This window comes from Nesoenas mayeri, assembly GCF_963082525.1.
Source record: "Nesoenas mayeri genome assembly, chromosome: 3".
NCBI classification, from domain to species: domain Eukaryota; kingdom Metazoa; phylum Chordata; class Aves; order Columbiformes; family Columbidae; genus Nesoenas; species Nesoenas mayeri.
Window position 1 is genome coordinate 38,347,480 of NC_137544.1, and position 26,088 is coordinate 38,373,567.

A 26,088-nucleotide genomic window follows, 5' to 3' on the forward strand; every position below is an offset into this window, starting at 1 on the left:
TATCACCAACATGTAAAAACAGTCAGTTTTCCATATTAGCACTCAATGAGGTTGAAATGAGCATCTCAATATTATCATAATTCAATGTCCTGAAACACACTGTTTTTCCACCCCTAAGTCGTCTGAGCAATTGAAAATTCCAAATCTCATTACTAGTATACATTCTTTTTACTCCAGGGTTTTTCTTATCACCATAATCTCCATATTTCAGAGATTGAGCTCACACAGAAGAGGTCAGCAGGCTGTGGCAAGAATTACTGTTTGAGTTCTGGACAGGCTGCAAGAGCATTCCTGCTCCCTCAGGAGGCACCAGTGGCAGCATCAAAAAACCATGTGCCATCAAGGAGAGATAGCGGAGTATGTGTCAATCTCCATCTCACCCCCAGGAACTGAGCATGACTGATTTCTGAATTACTATTGAGATGTACTCCTCACCAATAAGAAAGTTCAAATTACAAAGTCATTCCTGTAGCTCTTTACCACACCATCATTTTTAGGTACCTAGAATTAACTTCATACCATAAACCTCAACATATTTAAATTGACACAGATATTCTCTCAACTAATTATTCTTTGTCTTTGAAGGCTTTCGAATGGTAGGCAGGTTTGCTTATAAGCACTTCTATGTTTCTTTACAGCAACGTTCTCTTTTAAAATGTCAGTCTTCTATTTTTTACCAAATTTTACATTTGCACAGTTCTAGTATCAAACTACTGTCAGTGGCACTCAACAGCTACCCTGCCTGGACGTCACCTGTAACTGGCCAAAATCAATACCAGCCTATGAACAGTGGTGACAGTTTCACCATGCAATTATAACATTTGAATTTCACATTCAAATAATTACCTTAAAATTATGAGAAACAATTGTCAAAACCGCAAATGCCTACTGGTACTTCAATACATATTTTTACTTTTACTTGAAACTATGTAGCAATATACCAAGTTGCCTCAATCGATCAATTAGCTTACAGATTGCCACGCATTTTATTTGTAGCCTCTTCCATTCAATACATTCTCAACACAAGTCCCATTTCGTTTTCTGTAAGCAGAATAAACATCACTCCAAGAAGCAGTGGTTCTTTAAGATGTGCCGTCCCTATGTAACATTACACTCCCCACACTCCTGTCCTAATACACCCAGCTGAGCAGACTTCTAACCCAAAACGCTTATTAAAGATGTACCGTTTTGTTTTATGCAAACGGCATAAAAAAAACCCAAGAAGTGTCAGGACAGACCATTTCTGACTTTTGCCAATATAATGTCAAGGTCTTAAAGGCCTTTCCAGTACTAGGATTCTGCCTTTAGAATCCTAGATGTGGGCTTTTCTGGGACATAAAATGTACCCAATGTTCTCAAAATCCAAGGTGTAGGAGCCAGGCACTGCTGCTTGCGGGGGAAGCTCACTGAAGAACTGGGCACACTCAGGTACAGTCATCAAAAAAATGTGGTGGCAACAATGACAGCGATGTGCAGTGAGTAAATGCAAAGAAATGCAGGACAGTATTAAGGGCTGAAGTGAAATGAAACTTGGAATAAGGCAGCGTGACATGGCAGGGAACATGGAACACAAGGGATGAGAGGTACAAAGGAGTGACAATGGAGCCTTCTGGGCTGGAAAGCATTGGGGTAGAGCTCTGGGATGGAGCAGAACAGTGGATTAGGGCTACAGGAGCAGCAGAGACTGGTTCACCACAGAGCTCGCCCTCCCTGAGCACAGCTACCCTCGCTTTAGGGGCTGGGACAGTCCCAGTATCATCAGCCCTTTCCTACTGCCTGTGGCCACAGGAAGCAGAGCGACCCTTGGCTATGGGCAGTATGAGGGCAGCACATTTCAAAGAAGCCTGTTTGTTTCCTTTTCTCCACACATGGTCTGTTCCCAGCAACTCACCAAGAGTTGTCTGCTAAGATGAAGGTGGGTATTTCAAGATATTCTTGACAATATTCAGGCAAAGGTCACCAAGACACTGATGCTCCAGACACGAAGTAGTACTTTGCGAGGGCAGAAAAGTTGTCAAATAGTTCCTCTGTGTCTTGATGGGAGCTATGCCTTGAGGACACCCCTCAAACCTGAACCCCAAACACCAACCCCCTTCAGCCTCCAAGAGTTGCCTTCAAAGTCCACTCAGGCTATTAAACACAGCCATGCAAACCATGGAGCTGAAAACATAACTTCTGACCACTTTGTACACAAACCAGCTGGAAATGTCCCTCGGGGCTACCTGGATCCTTCTCCCGCTGTGCAGACTATAGAAGGAGGTTTTCAGAAAGGAGCATGCAGAGAAATAAAGGAGCAGGGTGGAGCCAGGAGCCGCCACCTCTCACAGGAGCAAGTTACTGCAGGTGAGCTGAACGCGGTAACTTGCCCCTGTGCGAGGCAGCAGCTCCTGCGCTTGCTCTGTGGCGAGACCGGTGGCGCATCATGCAGGAACACAGACCGAGACTTGCAGCCCCAGGCAATGGCACAGAGGTCAGAGACACACGGAAAGCAGAGAGCACGGAGTGAAAAATGCAACATGTGCAGTAAAAGGGCTGAAAAGAGGCAAGGAAAATGGCATTGGAAACGTGGAATGTGCCAAAGAAAAACAACGAGCAACGAATAGGCGTATAGGCTGGATCTGTCTGCTTTTTCAGGGTGAAAACTGCCATGGAACAGGCAGTGGGTGGCATGCAGAGCTGCCTACAGCAATGCCTCGGCTATTCAACACCCCTCTGAAACACCACGTGTGGCTTCTTCCTTCAGCCTCCACAAGGACACTCATCAAAATACCAGAACTGATGGCAATTTATCCAATACGATCTTGCAGTATCTCTATTAGGCAATCCTAAAATTTATCTTGACATACATTGTGGCTGAAGAATTGTTTATCACTCCATATAGATCTCTAGATTATTTCTGGTTTTATTCTTGACTCTTGCCTGCTTCTTTCACTAGCTCTTGCAACCACTAAGAAGTCTGACTCTAGATGAGTTTGTGTTTGTTTTTAAGAACTCAATAAGTGCTACAGCCTGCCACCAAAGCTTTGTTAGACGTAACAAGACTTTGTTGTTATATCACATAACCAGGAAAGTATTTGAGTGTAGAAACTTCCAAACCCCAGCATGACAGCTGTGTGCATCTGTCTGTACTACTAATGATGGTGTAGTTGAAATTGAGTGTTTTCAGCAAAGGATGAGAGGCAGCTCCTGCTGTGGTCTGTTCTCCTACTTGGAACAACTCTCTCTGGGTCAGGCAGGGTTTTTTCTGGTTGATCTGAATGGTGGACTGATACCTGAAATACCCCTCGTGTCTGCATGAAAGGGATTTTGCCCTAGCAGGTACGATTACACAGGAGCGCCAATTCCACTGATGAGACAACGGGATTAAGATGCATGGACTAGTTCCATTTTACCATCAAAAGTGAAAACGACTAGCTACTATGGGACTAGGATTTGATGTAACAACTTCATCCTTCATACGCTTTGGAAAGACATTTGCAGTCTTCACAGAGGTTGCTGGTGAACAGACTTCAGTCCAAGAAGATGCGTATTAAGAGCGGGATAGATGTGAAGCAAAATGGAAAGAAAAAAACAAATCCTGACACTCAGTGGGGCTACTGACCCTTGTGCACATCTGTATCTTTATTACTAAATTATTTATTTATTGCTGATTGAGGCCAAATATGAAATATAACCTGTTTAAAATATAAACTGCACAGTCAGATAAAAGTTTAGGGAAATCACTGTGACCATGGTCACATTGTAAAGTCTCATATTTAAAATAGCTAATATTAGTCCTGATTTTACAGTTATGCTCTGAATGTTTTTACATTTTATTTTAAAACATACTTTTTGTATGATAAGCGTATACAAAGAATTCCACTGTTATGCTCTATATGTGCTTTTAACTGTCTCTAAAAATCACTCTGGGTGCATTTGCACATTTTAGGCAGAAACGACTGTTTTAAGTCACAAACATGATTGCAGAACAGCCCTAAGAACAGAAGCAACACCTTCGTAAGTTCAATAACTAGATTTTCAGACACTGAATGTTTTCTTATATAGCTTTGAAGATAAAGGTAACTTCTATACATAATGTTATACATATTTTACACGTTATACATAATTTTAAAAATTTTGTATTGCGTTATGCAAAGAAATTATCCTTGTATGTCATTATTGGACGTGATGACATGAGCACAAATAAAGCATCATGGCACAGCAGAAAGGACACCATGTTCACATAATGCTGCTGATATCCTCTTAAAAATATAATACATATTGTGTATTTTTCTTGTGTTCACTTAAACAGTGAAGGAAACTGTGCAGTCTGCTGCAACACCTTAGCCATGGAAAGAGAAGCAGTTTCTTGAACCATAACCTGGATTCTACTACAGTGACATTTCAGTTATATTGTGCTTCTCGCCTATGATAATTGCTCCCCATTGCTTTTCAATGCTAATTATGTATTTTATATATATCAAATTAAGAGAAAAAGCAAGAAGAAAGTCAGAAAAGCATAAATAAAGAATTCTAAAAATTGATGTTAGAGTCAGGTCAAAACAATTAATTTCCTACAAGCATTTTTTTTTCAAGATCATTAATTATTTCATTATTTTATTTCGCTTAGTAACAAAAGAGCAACATAGTGAAAATATTATACTAGGGATTATGCAATATAAAAGTGTATTAAAGGATCAATACAGATTCTGGAATAGGCTGATACCAGTGCACAGATAAGCTTCTGAATTCAAACTAACAAAGAATGTGAGTTTTATTTTATTCTACAAATATAAAGAGACAAAGAACTTGAGGGTTCATAGAAGCAGGAGTGAACCCAGCACACAGAATATTTGCGATAGCAAAGCAGGGGCTTCACAGGACAGAGAAGTTCTCTCTTGCTTTCGACACAACTTATTCAACCACTTTTTCAGGCTATGAATGTATTATAGCAAAACATATATAATATAGCAATTATAGCAAAATTTTTTACTCACCAGTCCTGCAGGAGAACTTTATACATGGACAAATATAAGCTATTCTAGTATAATCACAATGGTAAAGAGTAGGCAAATATACTGTATATCTGATTTAGGATGTTATTCCTCAAGTTAGGACACAAAATGGAAAAAGCTATGAAGAAACTCGAAGAGATATGGTGCATGGCTGGTTACATAGCAGAAATGAAAAAAAAAAAAAACCCTGGGTTTGAACTCAAGAGAGGAAAAAGGTTGGAAAGGGATGCAATCAAGCGTTATAATAAAAAAGAGACTGTAAACAATTTTACAATGCTAAATGAATCTCTGCAATAAAAAATCTCACAGAAATGTAAGTAAGGCCTTTTCATTCAGGGAATTCTGAATTTGCACAATATCCCAAGCCAAGTCAATGGTGATGGCAATTAACATAAAACTATATTTTAAGTAATATTCATGGGAAAAATGCAATGGCTAGCACAAACCACAGACTTGAATTTAACAATAGTACTCCAACAGTGCTTATTATTAGTCATATCAATATGCATGCTGCTTTTTGAAACACATGAAACTCAGGCAAAAATATCAGTTATATGCTAATTGCCCTTCATAGGAAAAGCTCCTATGCGTAATACTTGAAAAGCTTCACTGAACTACCTCACTCCCTACAGTAAATCACTGTCTGTCACTGTCTGTTGATAATAGGAATCTGGGAAGTAACTGATCCCTGAAAGACATAATTCCACTGAACAACGTCATCACTGTTATATACCAAGCCCAATAAAAATTACATTTAGAGAGCGCAAAACCACAAAATGAAATGACTTGATATTCGAAGTAGTGGTCTGCAAGTGATTCTAGATCATGGTCAAAAAGAATAAACCGACTAAAGTCAAAGTTAGGAATTTGCATTATTTTTGAACAAGTGTTTGGCTGTTGGTTTGGTTTGCTTTGTTTTGTTTTGTTTTCGCAGAGGGGGAAGGTGTTTGTACACAAATGCTTTCTTAGAGACAGGGAGGATTTTCAGAAACGTTCTTGCACTTTATAAATAAAACCACAACATCAGATGTTTCCCAAATCACTGCCTTTTGTTTGCTGTGTTTATGTCTAGTGCTGATAATATTTTAATATTTGTCCAGGCTTTGCGGTACAAAGGCAAATTGCATAAAGAAGCATTTTGACTACATTTACATATAACTTAGCCATAAGAAGTAGAAAGGAAAAGTAAGTAGAAACAAAAAGTACCCGTTAAATAATCATGCCCATTCCTCCACCAATGGAATATTATTCCCTGTAGTATAATGAGCAATTTGGCCAGGCTAGCCATAAATTATCTGACAAATGAGGCTGCTTGCCTTTTCCTTTGGGAGATTATTACGTAGTCTGAGAAAATTCACTATTAGAATCTATTTCTGAAAGTAAATGTATTTTTTTCTTTCTGAATATTATCCTTTTCTTTCCTCACTGAGTTACATGATGGCAGCTAGGAGCTATTCCCAATTTGCTGCAGGACCTGCCTGACACCAGCTGTGCTGCAAGCCTACCCGGGTTTATCCACATCTCACAGAGCAGGAGCACTCACACGCACTCACTGCAACACCATAAATCCTAGTCTAGGATAAATCCTAGCCTAGGATAAATCCTAGTCTAGGACACCACAGGGTCCTTCCACCTTGACCGTCTTCTAAAATATAACGGACATCACAACGCCGGCAAATTCAACAGCCAGAATTAAGTGAGGAACTGACACCACAATACAAACAACTGACACCAAAACACAAAGCTTTATATCAGGAGACTTCAATAAAATAATAAGCCTAATTACAGGCATTTTAAAGTCAAAACAAAGACGTTTTAAGTGTCTCAGGAGCTACTTGAGAAAAAATGGATTTCTAACAACAAATAAGATATAGAAGAAATAAGTGAGATAATGGCAAACAAATCTCAAGTATATCCAAGTACAAAACTGGTAGAAAGCAAAAAAAAATCATCAGATTCACTTGATCACATGGAAATACAAGGAGCAACTACAGGGAGGCTGCTGAAAAACTACTAGATTTATTTGTTCCCACTGAAAAAAATAAAGGCACCTAGTCAGGAGCGCTTTTTTCTAGTTACCAAAATGAAATGCCTGCGGAAACAGTAGTACTAAAAGAAAACCTCTGGGGATATACTGATAATTAAGGTGAAATAAATCACCAAACCCTGATGCAACATATCCGAGATTTCTGACGTTTCTTAATACAGAGGCTCCGAATTGCTACTAAAAACAAAACAAAACCCAACCAACAACAAAAACAAAACAGAAAAAATAAACAAAATGCCAACCTCTAACACTTAAACAGGGTAATATCTGCCAGTTCTGGAGCAGCGCGCTGTTCAGCAGGCTCGGCCGGGAGGCTGCGCGGCCCCTGTGCTCACACTGCGGCTGCATCTGCCTCCCTTTTGATCACTCTAATGAAAGGGTGCTTAAAAAGGAGTGGGGGACAGGAGAGGCACCACACTGACATAATCGATGCAGACTGCCAAAAGGCTTCTGTTACAGCCTTCCACAGCAATTTATTATTTTTATTTTTTAATAAAACTAGACAGTAAGTACTTTTATATGGTAGAGGCTACTTACTGTTATGGATCAAACCTCGATTAAGAGACTGGACAGGCAGAATAAATGGTCAGTTCTCATCTTGGCAAAGGCCAAGTGACTATTCAATTTATGTAACAGGCTGTTTAATATATTTATTAGTAATCTGAAGAAGTCATGAACAAAGAAAGTCTGCTGATGAAGCAAGCCATGAAGCAAAGGCTGACAACTTTAGCTAGATTACAAAGTTCATCACTTCGAAAGGAAGCTGATGCCATACTTAAAATTCCCTTACAACCTCAGTATTACTTTCCTCTGCAGTGAAAGATATGTGCTCCTGAGTGTATGAATTTGGGAAAGGTAGTTACCCATATAATTAAGGACTGTATCATAATGTATACAAACCTGGCAACTGGAACTCTGCTATTTCCTAACATTCAAAGGATTGACTTCGAAGCTCATTGAACTGTTTTTTTTTCCCCATGTGAGGTTTTGTCATTCCTTTGTCCTTGGTCTTTCCATTTTTTAAATAAAAATATAAAACCAAACGCCCGTCCTGCACAACTATTCTAAACCATCAGAGCAGCTGGAACACAGGTTGTTACTGGTGAAAAACCATGACAAAGAACCGTCAGGAAAGCTACGATGGGGGTGGTCTCATCTGGCTACAATGCCCCCCATTCTGCCCATCAGCAGCAGCTCAGCTGCTCCAACAGCTCCCTGGTTTTCCCAGCACCATGAGGGAAACTGCACCAGGGGTGGCAGCACCGTCGGCAGCCCCAGGCTTTGCAGCCAACGCTTCCAAATAAAAGAAAACAGGACACTCTGCAGGTTGGCCAAACTGAGAGGGAACTCCTCTGCAATAACGACAAGGTACTTCTGTATTCCGTGGAGATGACTCTATCATAAAGCAAAAATTTGAATTATGAATGCAAAAGTTTTTCAGAAGGAATATTGTCAACCCTTTTGAAGTACAGCATAAGGTACCCTGAGTAAATCAGTTGGTACCAGTATCCTTTTGACAACGCACGGCAAAGCAAAGATAGATTAGGTGATCCGTATTTCACTTCTCAAATAAAAGAACAAGGAGTGATCAAATTATGCCAATTGAGGGAGAATTCAAATCTGATAAACACTTCATAATGAAACACGTAATTAGACTGGAGCTCGTCGATGTTGCCCTGGTGTGCAAGAGAAACAGGGACTGAACACATAAAAAGACTAACAATTTATCTTTAAAATAAAACATTAAAGAATAGAAAATTCACTTGTCTACATGGATCAGCGACAGAATCAGTATGAAAACTCCCACCTTCTTATCAAAGGCTTCAGGAAAGAACACCCTTAGCCATATGCATGTGCACTGCCAGACCACTCCAACTGATTTCTCTTTCTTCCTATTTCCCCACAACACTTTAATGATTTATTAAAAATAAATATTTTATTAATCACACACAATCACAGGAATTATTGAGTTATAGTCTGCAAACCTTTTAGGTACAGGTTCCTAGGGAACTAAGCAGATCGCAGTCCCGAGGGGAATCCCATAACGAACAATGAACTGTTTGTCTGGGACCGGGGGTGACACCCACCCAGCTGCCATCTCCCCAGGGACAAGTGTCACCAGCAGAAGGCATGAAGAACACCCGTCTGCTGCAAACAAACCTACCACCCAAAATAAGGTAGGAGGCTGTCAGAGATTTCAAGAACCATGCTGAATTCTTCACTCTTCTTTCTGAGATCGTCACAGATGGTGCAAGATTTAGTTCCTCTGTTCATTATAAAATTAAGTCCCTCGGCATATTCATTATATGAAATTTTAAATTAAATTTCTTTTACAGAAATTCTTCAGGTAGTAATAAAAACAGAATGAGGTATTCTGCATTCTGAAGTATTAAGAAATACAGTTGAAGTACTTTCCTGGGTGTGACAAAAGAAATGCCTATTACCTTTTAGTACCAAGTACAAAGAGTGTAATACTCATTATGGTACCTGGAATCTAGAAGGCATTTGCAGTAAAGCTGCCCTGTCTTTCTGGTGTATTACTCTGCTCAAAAATATCAGCATGTTTACCCATAAGCTTGCTTTTTCTAGAAGGGAAACCACTGCTCTGCTGTCAGGGTGCTGTGCCTCACTTCAGAAGTGTCACATCTCCCCCAGTAACCCTTTCCTCCCTTCTTTCCTTCCTTTACTTCTGACTTCACCACTCCCTGGTTCTGTTTTGTACAGGCTTTTTAAGATGACAGTCTCCTATCAATACATTTTGTGCTCACACACTTATTAATACATCCACTCTCCTTTTCCATTCTCCAAAATTTAGCAGCATTTATCCCAATTCTGAACTGTGGAGAGGGGAAGCATGCTTTCCTTGGAGCTGCCAGGAGGGGAGTGGGAATGCGCTGGGGCATTCAGAAACAGAGGGCAGACAGAAAACAGATTAGGAACAACAACAACGAAAACTTCTGAGGTGCCTCTGCACTACACATTTGCTTCACAGCAACAGCTCCCAGCTTGAAAACTACTGTTCCAGTTTCTCCCGAGAGGCCACAAACTCCACAGCAATATAAACCCACAGAATCACCCAAGGAGGCCACTGAAAACACAGGCAGCACCAGCCAGGCTCCCTCCTTCCCAGGCACTCGGGGTACAGTCGTATCCAAGTCCACAACCACCCCAAGTCCCATGCAGCCGGATCCACTTGTCTGCACGTTGGCTGAAAAAGAGGATCAGGAAACATCATAATCTTCAGGAGCTGCTTCTACAAAATGTTTGGTCCAATCCAACGATTTTGCAAGCTCTCCCTATGCTACTAGTATTCCTCGTCTCTTTCAATACCAGCTTTCTAGACTTTACTTGAAATTATTAACCTATTTTGTAAAACTCTCTTTAAAAAGTGAAAGCAGCTGAGGCCTGGGTGATGAGCAACTGGCAAAAATATATCTTTCCTAGAAACTGTGGGAAAAAATAATCGCATTCTTCATAAAAATTGCTATATTATTATTACAGAAAGAGAGGATCTTTTCATTTACTGTCCTGAATTATGAATTTTTATTATGCAGGGCATAAGTGAAAGAGCAATTATGATTAAATGCTAACTGCATAGGACAAAAAATTAGTTACTTCCAGTCCCTGGCTGATAACTACTGATTTAACTGGTATCAGGATGACCTGCTCGGTCTCTTCTTTCATCTGTTTCTGAGAAGATTTATGTAACGTAAATTATTAAGTTATTAATTAACAAATGTACAGTAAAGGAGGGTTTTTTTTTTCATTTTTCCTTTTTGCAATATGCCTCCAAGACATCATTTTTTACCGCAAGCAATTTTACCGCAAGTCCTTTTGGACTATATTTTACCCTTGCCAAAAAAAAGCCTGCTAAAAAAAAAATATTGCAACATGGTTCAGTATATTTTGATTTTACAAGCAGGAGATCCTCATGGCAGTTTTGTAAGCTACCTGCAGACAATAAGCCTTTTTAATTAATATAGTAAACTGCAATTAATTACAGGTACTATAGAAAAAAAAACATCACATTGCTCATGATAAACCCTGTGAACTTAATTCAGGTCTGATTTAAGATTAAGACAAAGTCTTTAGGAAAAAGTCATAGGTTTTCTTAGACTAAGTGATATAGCTGGGAAGGAAAAGGACTGGAGCATGCAAGTTAGTCTCATGTATCAAGAAAGACTTAGATGTCTCAAAATGTGGCTATTTTTTAAATATATATGAAGAGCATAACAAAAGAACATAAGCTATTGCCTTGACGAGTCTTACTTACATCAGAGAGAGAAAATTAACAATCAGCACAGAGGAATGGAATTCCAGTTATTTCATGGAAACCCTATGCATTTTAACCAGGATTTTAATCATTTTTGGAGTAGCAGCTGACAGCAAGTGAAAAATATTCATGTTTACTTGGAAACCAACCCTGAAGACTCACATGCAAATATGGGTGAGAGAAGGAAAGGAGAATGATTAAAACTTTAGCAGGAACACAAACCTCCGTCTATATGGGAACAGTACCATAGAAGCAAAGAGAGAAAAGGGCATACTCAGAGAACACAAATTCCCATAACAGATGATGGGAAACCTACATTTTAACACATCCCTGCTGTCAAGTTTTACACCCGTTAGGAAACCCGACGACAAAGCGTCTCTCATCTTCTTTTACAACTTGGTTTTTAAAAGAAGTGTAATTTATGAGCTTATTTAAGTGATTTACAAGCTATTCTATAACTCGGCTACTACAGATCTATGTGCTGGATCTACCTATCCCAACACAAGTAACACACAGCCCTTGGCATCTACTCTTTTTGGGAGGAATTCAGTTTCTTTTGAACATTAGGTTGTAACCTAAATATTCCTCTGCTGCAGTTTACAAGCACAGGCCAGTGACAATGGGATTACTTCAACAGTTCCTACTATTCTACATTTTTGCCTAATATATTTAATTTCAAACTCAGAATATTCCTTTAATTTTTCACATCCAGCACCTTCACTGGAAGATTTATCCATGATTGATTTAAAATGCACAGAAAAAGAATTAGCTCTAGGTTTACTTTATACGCACACACTTACTTTCCTGAACCAGTAAAAGAACATCTATCAGACAACAATTAATACTAATGCTGCAAAATCAAGTTTTAATTGTTCCTTCAGAGAAATCCTTTATCTGTTCAAAAATTAAATAGGTCATTCATTTCTTCAAAGCTACTTTCAACACCACCTTGTTACTATGGGAGAGGATTTATTATCTGACAGCAAACAGGCACTTCAGTCAGGTATAAATCACTCAAAGCTATTCTAGAATGTAATTATTGTATTTGACATCTGAAAACTAAAAGAAAGGAAGATAATTGTTTTCCTTAGGACGAGAATGCAGGAATAAGGGTTTTTAAACAAGCTAGAGAATTCTTGTTCATCAAGCTGTTATGAAGACACACATGCTGAATAAGTCTGAGTGAGGAAAGAGGGTGCAATTTCGTACTTGAGGGCTTGTGAGAGTTGCAAAATCATTTCTTACTCAACTTTCTCAGGCTTACACACATGGCACAGTCTTTCTGCAACTGTTCCGACATCCCAGTCCGTTCTATACATCCAAGCTAGTCTGTTTTCACTGCGGTTGAAACAATGGTTATTGTTTCCTCCTCACTGTACACCATCCTTTCTCCATTCACCAGTTTTTAATAAAACCCACCTTTGTCTAAGCTTATCAGGGGTGTTTCCTTATGTAGGACACTGGTAGGCATCTACAGAACCTCAGAGTTTGGGTGGTAGTGGTTTTGTTGTTGGTTTTGTTTAAGTACAGCAAACTTGAGTAGAAAGCTGCTATGTGGAGATTTTTCTCAAAGTGAGTATTGTGCAGAAACTAAGGACCAACATCTTGGTCAGTGAGTCCTGCAAGTCATTTCTGCTCCTCTTCTTGAATGAATTAGTTGAGAAAGGTTAACCATGCCCGTAGTGAATTTTCCCTTATGGAGAGGATAGAGCAGTTCTGAGATATCCAATTCACTTTTGAGTCCATCTGTCCTGCTCTGCTCCCCAAATCCACTGATCTCCTACCATCGAATATTCACTTTCAAGCAGAATTTTGCACTCCTGAGTAAAATGATTAAAAACTTGACCATTTGAGATGTGATGCTCTAACATTCACCACAAGAGTGAAGTGCTTTTATAAATATCTGTGAGACACGATGGTTTTGATATACAGGCTCAAGGGGGAAAAAATAAAATAATCAATTTCATTATCCTGTTTTACTCTGCTCATTCCAGTTGACTCTATCCTGTAATTAGAGGCACATACATTATATATAATTTATAATCTGCTGAAAAATATTTGCTCACAGTGCAATCTTCTAATACTTTGTGAAAAAAAAGGCTTTACTTTAAAGTATGAAAATAGCCAAATATTAGAGCTTTGAAAACATTTAGTTGTTAGAAGGGGGAAAAATGCCATCTGCTGGGTACAGCTGTGGACTGTCCTTTTCTTACTAACACACCATGCTGCCCCAAGCGAGCTTTCTCTTCACTTCAGAATTCATTTTTCCCCATCTTGAAAACTGATACAGATATATGCATTCCTTTTGGGGAGTATGTAATAGCGACCTCATCAAAATTGCGTAGCATAAAGCCTTTTATTGTTTTATCTCTCAGACATCAGGAGATATGACGATAGGTAGGATAAGTAGCATTTGAATAAGGATGCTTTTAATCTTCCAAGAAGATTAGAATTGTTCCTAAACCCCCCAATATTCCACGTGCTTTTGTATATCCACATACATAACTTTTGCAGTGAGGTAATTAAAAAATTATGCAGCTTATACATATAAAGCAGAGCAACACACTGGCATTTGTTTCTCTATTAGTTACAACTTTTCTACCATTCATAGTCAAGCAATGGAACATCAGTTGGTAGAGCACAGATGCAGAATCAGTTCATTACCTCCTTTAAAACCATGAGACCACGGCATTGAAAATCATATTGCTTAAGCAGGAAAAATAACAAAATGGGAAAGCTGAGAATGACCAGTTAAGAAATATATTACAATAGCTGAGAATTACAAATAGCAAAATCAGATTTAATAAAATGGATAATCATTAAAATTAAGAAGACAAAAGGAGGATGGAGTTCCCACATGCAAACATGAGGAGGAAAAGAGGAGAGTTTTGTTTTGATTCATAATAGCCAAGGGAATTCTTTTGCATTTGTGTTTGTGTTTTTAATTGTACAACATAAAACAGCATCTGTTACTTGTGCGTGTATACACACACACATATATGCATGTAAGTACACATATTTATAAATAAAAAATCTGATTCATTTCATATGATGCTGAAACAGCTTACAATCTTGGAAATCTGGGTTTCAAAGTTGAAATAAATGCTTATTTCTCACATACACAATGATGCTAAAAATGAAGTAGGTCCTGTGAGTGAACATATCTTCCATGTTTTTAAGATAAAAGCCTTGAAGTTCATTTCAGAACAGAATTCAGTACAAAACTGTGTTTGTACTTCACACGCACTGTCATGAAACTGCCTTTTAAAAAGCAAGAAAGCATGAAAAGTGTATGAAAATAAGGAATTCTGGCCTTTGTAAGATGCTTCAGTAGGATGACATGCTTACATCTGTTGTCAGATGGAACCAAATCTCTACTGAAAACAATTAAAGGCTTTTTACAAAGCAGTAGATGTTCCCTTTCAAAGTGCACAAGCTCCATACCCAGTAGTTACTGTTCTTTTCCCTGTTACTTAGGTAAGTAACAATATGGATTCTTCATTGACTCATCAGGCCTTGATTATGCAAACTGGTCTCTCCCCGACAGCTACATGCATCTATAGCCTCTCTGATTTTCATGTGTTTCTACAATAGGATAAGCATATTTTCCCGGAAAAAAGTACAAGCTGGGTGTTGGCCAAAAAGATGGCAAGTGTGAACTACCAAGCTTGTGGCAGAGCCTAGGTCATTAAAGTAACAGATATTAAAAATCTAATTTATTTATTTGGAATGTAAATATCCCTTAAAATGACAATTTTTCTCATATTTTTTTTAAATCAAAAATCACAACCTGGATCCCTACAAAACCAGAGATACTGGATAATTATTCTAAAAAAACAATTATGTAGGTTTCTTCTCTAATGTCTCTGAGGTTGTAATATAAGCGCATGTACCAAGAGTTTCTCTTGGCTATCAAAGGGGAAGGTGAAACTGCTGATAATCCCCCCGCATTTTAGAAGCTCACAGTTGTATGCATACCATATTGATAACACTGTTATGGCAGAAATGCAAACAACCTGCATCAGGGTCATTTATTTTGTTGACATGTTTTGCTGATTCCAATGTACCTGTGAATTCAGGACGCCACAAAAAGCGGGGCTTCAGGTTCCTAAAGCAATTTCAAAACATTCTGATGGTATCAAAGCAAACTGAAAGGTACTCTCGGAGTTATGACTGTCATGAATTATTCTTATCTTCAATATATTCATTATTTAGTACTTATATCTGTTCTTTTATGATTTGTGAGTTTGGTATTATCAGAAAATTGCATAAAAAAGTGTTCCGAGTAAGACCAATGAAGAGTACAAAACAGTACAGTATATCTCTGGTTGCCCAGTCTGTTCGTTCTACTCTACCACAGTGATAATTCTTTTCCCCTCTCAGTTTGCTTTATTCTTCTTTGAAATACACTACAGCATGCAAGGAATTAATCTCAGCTGAGGTTTTTTTCCATAAGTACACGTTCCTTTCATTCCAAACACGACGGCAAAATACTTAGTATTCAGATCTCTAATAATTTCATACTAACGCTCTTTTCCAAACAAGGTTTTTAATGTACCGATCTGTAAACTCAAGAAAACAGACAATAAAATCTCATTAAGCAACAAACTAAAAAAAGAAAACCCAAACAACTGAATACTAATACAGACTGTAGGCAATTAATGTAGGAAAGAATATTCTGAATTAAGGTATCATTTATAGCATACTCATAAAATCTAGCAAATACTCCTCGTCTGAAGGAGAACAAATAGTTACCACAAGCAAAAATGCATTTCAAAGAGGCTCATATCAATTTATAAAATCCATTAAAAACACTTTGAACAGGATGTTCGAGAATACGCTCTAATAACTTCTATAATTTAAAAAGTTAATTTATATTGGTGCAAAAGAAAAATAAGTTCACAACTGCATTTTATTAAGTCTAAGAGCAGCATACTTATTGTTCAAGATATAGCAAAAGGAAGACGAACATTTTCCCTATTTAAATTAGACAGTTTTAAAATTATGCATCTGGCAAACCTTTGTAACATGTAACAAAGAACAATGTCAAATTCCTCTTTATAAAAAAATGCATGTTATTTTACTTTGCAACTCAAAATTCTTCCCTATAACAATGATCCCACAATTTGTAAAGTAAATGTAGGTACAGCAAGTATTCTGAAATATTTCTATGAATATATACAGTAAAGAAAGCATGAAGAAATAAAAACAAAAATGTTTATAAATATTCAGTAATGAAACGTCTAACAGTTCCATATCACTTGCAAAATATTTAAGATCTGGTCTATAGGTAACCATATAATAAGTCTGATTGGAGAGGACCTTCACATGTCACCTGCCTCATGCTCAAGACAGGGTCAGCTTCCAAGTTGTATCAGGTTGCTCACAGCCATGTCAAGTCAACTTTTGAATATCTCCAATGATGGAGACTCTACAACTTGCCAGTCCTACTACAATGTTTGACCTTTCTCACACAATTTCTCCTCCTGTCCTTCTACAGTTTGTGTTCTTTGCTTCTCATTCTTGCAACATGCATCTCTGAGGAGCCTGACTCCATCTTCTCTATAACCTGCCATCAGCCTTCTTTTTCTCATCCTGCACAAAGCCAGTTCTCTCAGCCTCATTTTCTCCAGTCCCCTCACTGTCCTGGTGGCCCTCCACTGGCCTTGCTCCAGTGCATCAATGTCTTTCTCATACTGAGGAGCCCAAAACTAGACACAGCCCTCCAGATGCTGTCCCACAAATGCTGAAGAGAGGTGACGAATCATCTTCTCCACCTGCAGCCCAGGTATCAGCTGGCCATATTTGCCACAAGGGCTAACTGCTGCCTCAACGGCAAAGCTTTGCCTTCCAGTACCCTGAGGTTCAGTTTGTTTAAGCAGTTCCTAACTGGAACTTGCTCACCTGTCGGTAGCAATTTATTTCCTTGTGCTCTGCCACAAGGTTCAGGCACCTCAAAGACCAGTTAAGACCAAAGCAAAGGCAGCACTGGGTCCCTCAGCCCTTCTGTCTTTTCTCACTATGACTCCTGCTGCATCAGCAGTGAAACATTTTCCTTATTCTTCCATTTGTTACAAAGGAACCTACAGAAGTCCTTCACTTATCTGCAACTCCAGCTGGGTTTTGACTTTCCTAATTACTTCCCTCTGCACTCAAACACTGTTTTTATGTTCTCCACAGAGGCCTGTCCCTGTTTACATCCTCCATACCCTTCATTGTTTGTGTGAACTGACTCAGGAATTCCCCATTCCAGCAAGCCAGCTGTCTGCTCTACACTTGTCTTCCTGCACACTGGAAAATTCTGTGTCCTTGTGCATTTTGACGATGCTGTCCTTGAAGAGCAACCAGCTCTCTTGGGTCCCTCTGCACTTTAGGGGATACTACCTACCTGTTCCCTGAAAAAGCCAAAGCCAGCTATCCTGAAGTCCCAGATTATTTTTCCACTGCCTGTTTCTCTCACTCCTCTCTCAGATTCTACCACCTTGTAGTTGTTTAGCTGGGGATGGCCTCAGCCCTCAATTTTCACCTTCACAAGTAGCAAGAAATCTAAGCTACATAGCCAAACAGGAATACAATATCTATCCAAATGTAAAATAGGGCAGCAAAGTGCATGAGAGATAAGGAAATTTTAGGGGCATACAGTCTTTGGGAGCTTTTCTTGATCTTGCTTCCAGATAGAAATGGATCTTTAACAGAGTGGATAATTGTTAAGATAGCTGACATAAGCAACTGGAAAGACTGCTTTAAGGCGGCAGCTAGTTCAAGAAAAAAGAACAGGGTCTATAAAACATACAAGGCTACATTTACATTCCATTTTGCAAGCATATAGATAATTTTAGGATGACATGAGGCAAAGCTTTTAAAAATCTGGAGAAATGAGTAGCTAAACTAGAATAATTATCTGACAGATGGAGATTGCCCAAGGCTGCCACTTGAACACATAAAAAGATGAAGCTGAGTTTGTTTCTGAAATTCAACATTAGAAATTCCAAGAGCATCCTGAGTATTAGTTGTGGAAAGTACAGCATTATGTTCAGTGTACCAGAGTACAGATAGAGGTTAGATTCAACGTCGCACTTTGAAAATAGTTTTTAAAAACTGAAGTGTTACAAAAAGATTTAAAATATCCTCACATAAACACTATTGCATAAATACTCAGAGCACAGTGCCTAGGTAAAATGTATATCTACTTGTTTCCATCGCAATGCCAGTGGTGGCAGCTGTGCACGCATATTTCTACCATGGTAATACTTGTCCTTCCCCTTCTTGTGCCACCGCGCTGTTCTTTCTACACATAACACCCTTTCTCAACTAGTTTGCACAGCCCTGCACTTACATTTCTCCAGAACTAGCAAGACGGACTGTGGTAACAGGTGAATGCCTGAAGGTAATAACTAAACAAATCACCCCTTTACTTTCAATTGCAACTCTTACATCCCACAAAATGTAAGCAAATTTGAAGCACACGCTTCCTTTTAATAACAGTACAGCCATAAATGCAGTTAATATATTCAAACCTGCACTCCTCCTGCTGTCATCCCAACACAGCGCACCTTTGCATCATCTTGTTCTTATTTGTTCTGTAATTGCTGTGCAACATCATCTGCATTCTGCCTCATAACTCCACTGTACTCGACAGAAGTGCAGCCCCAATCCTGACTGTGATCTTTGGAGGACAGAGGAGTATGGGATTATGATTTTTATCGCCAGGGTACTATTTGTAAAGCTCCCTTTCTGTGAGCGATGGCATGTGTAAGAACAAGTTTGTGCTCCTTGATAAGGCGCATTCTGCAAACAGGTGAGAAGACAAAGAGCTCGCAGCCCAAACTGAGAATTTATGAATCACATAAAAGGGGGAATTGAAAGAGAGGAGGGAGCAACAAAACATGGGCCAAACAAACTATCGTGGCAGTTCTGCAGATTTTGGCTGATTCAATTAACTTTCACGATTCTTCAGCCAGTTACCATTTTTTTTTCTCAAAGCAGAGAGTGAGGGAGACTAGTTTATAAAACAGATAAGCTACTCGATGACAGAAAACAGCGATCTGAAAGCAAATCAAGTACATCAGTTATTTTGAATCAGTTGCAGCTTCTTCCTCCTTGCCCAGAACTTGTTTCTAATTTACAGAACAAAAAGGTCAACTTCACATCTAACGAAAGGAAAACATTCACTTGCCTGGAGTTACAATATCTGTATCTGGTTGCTGATTTGTAATTACCAATGTATCCAAGATTTCAAGCCCCTGCTGTCAACACGTGAAGCCTCCGCTGTCCTTGAATGTATTATACTTTATCTCCCATTTTTTTATTACTTGACAATGCCCATGCTAAACAGAACTTTGCCTAAACACTGTTTGGTCTCCTATGTGGTCTACTTAATCATGGATATAATAAAAAACCAATATAGACTTGCTACTAACAAAGAGTTCAAGTCTACTTCAGATTACTTTTTTTCTAAAGAAAAAAGCCTAAAAAGCCTTTCTTACTATTTCTGTCTTAGAAGATGAGTAAAATTCTTGATTCTTTCCAGTACTTCAAGGTTCTATATATATTTTGTGTTATTCTGCGATTTCAAATGGTATAACATTGACCTAGTAAGACATTCACTCAAAGCAAACAAAACCAAAGCCTTGCTTGTAATTTGATTTTATCATGTCTGATTCAAATAAAATTAAGGGACCCGCACAGGCTAATTAAAAAACTGTAAAAGGAAGTATGAACATTTAAGAAATTCTGGTTTTGGAAGCTGCCACAAATCTGGCACTATGTAGATATTCTCAGTTGATATTTGTGACATTTAAATAAGGCTCAGAGTTGTTGGGGAGGGGGTATTTTTTTTTAAGAAATATTCTTAGAATCAGACATTTGGGGAAAAAGCATCTCTACTGTTTAAAAACAGCCTTCTCTGTAATATGACTGAGATACTGTACATGGCAATTAAACATCCTCAACATTCTCTTCTAATAAGGTCGTTTAACTTGTAGGTCACTTGGAAATGCAATTGATGTGTTTAAGTCCCTGTTATTTTATTTTCTATAAGCATCATCACAATTTAGGAAAAATACAAGGTACTGTTATATGGTCAAAGGCTTCCGCTTTGCATTGTTGATGTGAGACCATTATCTAAGTAAACCTGAAGTGACAGAGAAGCACTGCAAGTGGGTCTAACTTTTTAAAGCATCCATAATGTGGGGGCTTTTAAGTTCAATTGCTGTGTTTCACCAGAGATAAACAACAAAGTACTCTCTCGTTTAGCTGATTTAATAAGCTGTCCGTTGTTGTTTTGGTTTTTGTATTGTGTGTTTGATTGTGGTTTTTGTTTTTTGTTTGTTTGGGGGTTTTTGGTTTTGGTTTGGTTGTTTTAGTATGATTGTTTTGAAATAAAAGTAACTATATTGATATGATGAGAAGAGATTGAGAGAGTGCATAAACTGCAATTCTTGCAAACACAACATAAAAAGAGTTAATCTAACCATCATCCTAATGCTTGGACAGGCTGGACTATGACAACACACAGGGGACAATTACCGTGGCTCAGCTGATACGCTGTAATTCACTAAGGTGCAATAATGCGATTTCTTTCAAATATGTGCACTGAACAGGAGTGTCAGGATTAGGTCACTGAGGTTACAGAGACCCTGCCTTTCTTGGGGATGCTATAGTATCTTTTTTCTTTATGTTTATTCTTTGTTATGCAGTCTTCATCGTTACAGGAAAGCTTATTCTAAATGTATCATAAACCAAATTCTTCTTTTTAATTCAATGACAAAACTCTCTCCAACATGAATAGGGAAATAAATGAACCCTAGATAAAAAACTGTTGGTCATTCATCCATAACTGAACTACATCTGGGGTGAAAAACAGCAATTTTGCAGTTAACATTACTATTGCAGACTGATCTATGGGTGGAAATGCGCAACTGAAAGCACAGGGGAATTTTAGGTAGATGGAAAATAATCATACTGAGTAAAATCTGGCAGACTCCCTAGAGGCAACTCCTTTATTCAAACGAAAATGCACAGGATTGTTTACAATTGTTCAGGATCTCAATTACATATGCCATCCAAAAGACATGTCCAACAGCTGACAGTCCTCTAATCTCATGCTACTGAATAAATAATGCCCTGTATGCTTTTTTCACTATTTAAGTGAACAGGGAACTATAAACACAAAGGGCAGGATGGCTCGAGTTTTGCAATACAGGTTCAGCCTGTATCCCTACTGGCCAGGCTGTGAGCTGTGATAATACCACACACACTTGTAGCACAATTTTAGATATGTCTGCCTTTCAAGATTTAAAGATGAACCTGTAAATCAGAACAGAGGACTTGGAAATTACAGACAGTCTGCATTCTCCTTTTTTCAAGCTGTGAACTATTTGAGATCAATACTTTGATTTCGGCTCCTCATTTGTCAGTAAGAGATCAATATGAAGGCATAACTTCTATTTCCATAAATATTATTGCTGAACTCCACCAGAACGACAGAAAAACTCTATAACAGTACTTTAACCACATCTGTATTACTCTGCTGTCAAATGCACGACAGATTTCTTTTTGGATTACTGCAGAAGAGGAAAACATTTTTTACTTAAAAGGCTGAAACCAGTATCAGTGCTTTTAATCTCGGTGGGGCAAGGGGAGCAGGAAGCCTAACTGTGTTATGCTAGAATTGCCATTAGTAAGACATTCAGTTCATCAAAACAGAAATCAAACATTTTATTATGGTAGTGCTCAGAATTCAGGAACTGTCTTTTGACAGCCTAAAATTAAAGATGCTTCTTTTAAAACTCTAGTCAATAACTTCAAAATCAGTATAATTCTGATATTTCCTCAAATGAGTTCAGATTTTACCAACTGATAAATTGCATAATCAAATTAACAACTAAAGCAGTTAAACCTGGAGTATTTCATTCATTGTTTGTGTTTAACTGGGCAGAAGCAACTGTTTCATAGGTCATTACTTAACATAAATACTTCTCTCCCAACAATGGAAAATTATTACTTTTCCACTCAGTACTTCATTAGCTTTTATTTGTTGGATAAATGCACTTATATTACTAATACCAGTCAATGATCATTTGAGATGAAGTAAAACATATCTGGAATATTGTACTTTACCGAATGTCAGATTTCTAGGATTATTTTTTGTTATGCATGTGAGAGGAACATAAACATTAACATATTTAACTATTACAGTATTTACAGACTAATCCAGGTAATTATTTCCATAATATGAGCAATGCACTTATTTTCACACAGCTACAATATGGTAGAACTTTTCTAAATACTAGAAGTCTTTCCATTTCCACACTAGAACAGCCATTCTTTAATAACTCGCTACTAACTGCCCAATTTTTTAGCAATAGTTTTTACTGGCTAATATTTTATCATGTTTTCATGTTCTGGTCAAATAACCTATGACACAATATATTAAATGTAACACAATAGCACTAACAATTTTGTATTTGAAATCAGTGTTGATTAATCAAGGTAATACTCCTTTTTTAACGTGAAATGAAAAATCTGTTGCATTTTGCTTCTGAATCTCAGGATACTACCATACAGTTACAGCTTCAATAGAAGTCACAAGAACACCATAATAAAAGTGACCTTCCTATCAAATAATGGTTTTTGTTGGTTTTGGGGTTGTTTTTTTTTTTAACAGAAACCTTTCCTATTACACAGTTCTGTGACTTAATTAAGAGCCAAACAAACACAAAATGTTTGTAATGAGCTGATTCTCTGAAGTCAAAATATTCCTGTATATGCTCTGAAATAGCTATGTTGTTACTGAGAACTTCATGTTACATTTTCAAATACAAAAATCTGAACAGGCACTTCCGACCTCATGAAATGTTCATAAGTTAGCAGATGAGTACAGTTTGCAGAATAAACCGCATATCCTTAAGATACTCTCTGTTCACCTAATATATTCATTAACATGACATGCAAATATCCAAAAGTTAGATGGGCCATTATTAGCACTCTGGTATACGTAAGACATATATTAATTAACTGTTTAATCGTACTGGGTTGCCTGTGGTACCAAGAAAAGAAAAGCTAAATGTTTGTATTTCTTACTGTCAGCCGAAATGAGTCCCAGACGTTAAAACATTAAGCAACTTAAAAATCAATTAACTTCATTTTAAACAAAATATTTTGCAAGGCAAACTTCAAACTAGTGACTCAATCTTCACCTCCCTGGCACAACTGAACATTGAAATTGCCCCTATTAAATATATGTAGTGACTGAACTAGGCAAACGGTATATAGAAGTGTTGTAATGTAAAGGTTTATGTGTCTTCTGCCATTATAACTCACTGGTTTTGATTAAAATTTGAATGGTTTTAAAGACAATACCAAAGAATACAGATTGAGTAAAAACATCAAGTTTTGTTTTTCTCTACGAAAACAAAACAAGTGCCTGTTTGTCACTGTGCAGAATTGCAAAACGGAAGAAAGCTTAGGTTGTTATTATTTTGCATTAAAAAAAAAAAGGAAAATAGTTATTTTACGCAAGAATTTAAATTAATATATCCCGCCTACTTTTTAAAAACAGGGGAGTGATTTTAGGGGTAGTGCCAAATCCAAGCAGGACGTTTAAAAGAAAATTCATGAAACCTGATTTAAGAATGAGTAAATTTACGTTATAAACATCTGTCATTGTTTTTCACTACAGCACTCATCACAACAATTGTCTATATTTTCAATGAACAAATTCTACAGAATACAGAAAGGCATAGCCCCAGGAAATGTCAAGAAATACCAGAGGAGGGATTATCTGCTAAGGGACATTCACACAAGTGCTATATATTTAAAAAGGGAAGAGATTACATACCCCTCTCCACCAATTCTTGTTATCTTTAGACGAAAATCAACAGAGTTCAGGCTGGGTGGCTTCCACTTCAAAATATCGTCACATCGACCCGGCTTGTATTTCTGAGGACAATCAAAAAGCAGTTTAATTATGCTTATTGTTTTTCACTGGTTTTAAAAGTAACAATTCAGCATTTCAGACTATATTAGCTGTCTCTAATGAATTACAATACTTAGTGCCTGAAACAATGAATTCCATTACCACAGAGGTAGTTGTGCTTCACTACTTTATTTGCTGCTCCCTTTTGAAACTGCTTAGTACTGTACCCAAGCCACTGCATATAATAAAATGCTGAGAATTGAAAGAAAAGTTAGCATATAGCATACTTCATTATCTCTCTCTGGCTAAAGGAAAATTTCAGCAAAGAAAATAAGAAAGCACAGTAACAAATGAAAACAGTGATGGGACATTTAAGGTAATCGTAACATTTACGAACAATTCTATGAACAATACTTTTGTTATTCATGCTGTTGGCTGACCCAACATGAAAGAGCCAGTAGGCTCCATACTGCCAACCCTCAGAAAGGCCCATCAGAAACATGTTCTTTCATACCAAAGGAATTTAAGTTATGTAAAGACATAAAAAACATCATGACATACAGGGACATAAATAAGGAAGTATCTGTTGCTTAAGAGAAAGGGCAGACACTTGAACAAAAATTACAAGGAACAATATTCTCTTAAATTAGAGCTTTGGTTTCTCATGGTCTCTTCTATCATCTGCTTTGGTTTACTAAGCTGACATTTTGTTTGTCCTCAGCTAACAATGAGAGCAAACCTGCTAACCCTTCCCATCAGAATAAAAATGAATACAGGAAAAGTAAAAGAATAATTTGGAGATGCACAGAACAAGAATATTTAGTTGTTAGATCATTATTAATCCACAATGAGAAAATTTATGCAATTTTACCTAAAAATAGCCAAGAATGTCCAGTGTCTTTTAGTAACATAGCGATCACTACCATCACATTGCATCCATGCCGTGCTGAATATTTGAAAAATGCAAAATTTATTGATGATAAACCAAACAGTTGTAGTTCTAACATGAAAAAAGCAGGTGAAGAATTTTCTGTTTCCTGATGTACGAATGGAAAGTTATTGTTTCCAAAATAAATTCACTGCATCTTGCTTATCATTTCTTGATGAAAAGATGGTGCATGACTTTTGCTAGACAGTAAGTACAAGCAAGCTTCACACAACTGAACCTCAAATTAGCTCTAAACATTTTTAGTCATGGTTCTCCTACTCATGACAAAACTAAACTACTAAAAGCTGCTTCTGGAATTTGACTGTGGCTGGCTACAGTGCATCTTCTTTTATGTTTTGATCATGCTCCTTAAATGGTTTGAGAGGGATGACCTCATGTGTTCTGTTCTGGTTCCTGTTCAGGGTGCTATAAACCCCTTCCAAAAGTCAGTACTAGAGCCATCTGCCTGACTTACTATTGTAATCACACACATATACATAACTTTTATGACTAAAATATGTTCCAAGAACAACAGGGCAAAATACAGTTTTTACAAAGACATTACTTGCTCTCTCTTTTGCAATTTCTTATTTGGCCAAAGACAATTGTTACTGCCAAGTATTTACTAACTAGTTCAAAGAAGAACTATGGGGAACACTTCAGTTTGTGACAAATTTCTCCACAGATGGTGAAAATTAAATTTATAATACAGCTGCTGCAGCACGTATGAAGGTTGAAAAAGGTGTTGATTTTCCTGTACAGAAGAGAAGATTCATCTTAATGGTTGCTCTTCAGTCTTTTAGCACTGAGGTCTCCAAGTATTCTGTAAGTATCATCTGTCAATCACACATAATCCTAAAATTTTGTTTTAAGCCTCTATGTGGCATGACTTATAATTTATTGACTTGCAATAATCTTCCCAGCAAG

At 37.7% G+C, this 26,088-nt stretch overlaps 1 protein-coding gene across 4 annotated transcripts in view; it reads right to left on the reverse strand.

Moving 5' to 3' along the window:
- Positions 1-26,088, reverse strand: part of RNGTT (RNA guanylyltransferase and 5'-phosphatase) — a 183,020-nt gene that overhangs the window by 38,806 nt on the left and 118,126 nt on the right. For all 4 annotated transcript variants that reach the window (XM_080341800.1, XM_080341803.1, XM_080341802.1 and 1 more), the window contains one exon: positions 24,156-24,256. In XM_080341800.1, coding sequence (XP_080197926.1) covers positions 24,156-24,256 — 101 coding nt within the window. The remainder of the gene's footprint in view (positions 1-24,155; positions 24,257-26,088) is intronic.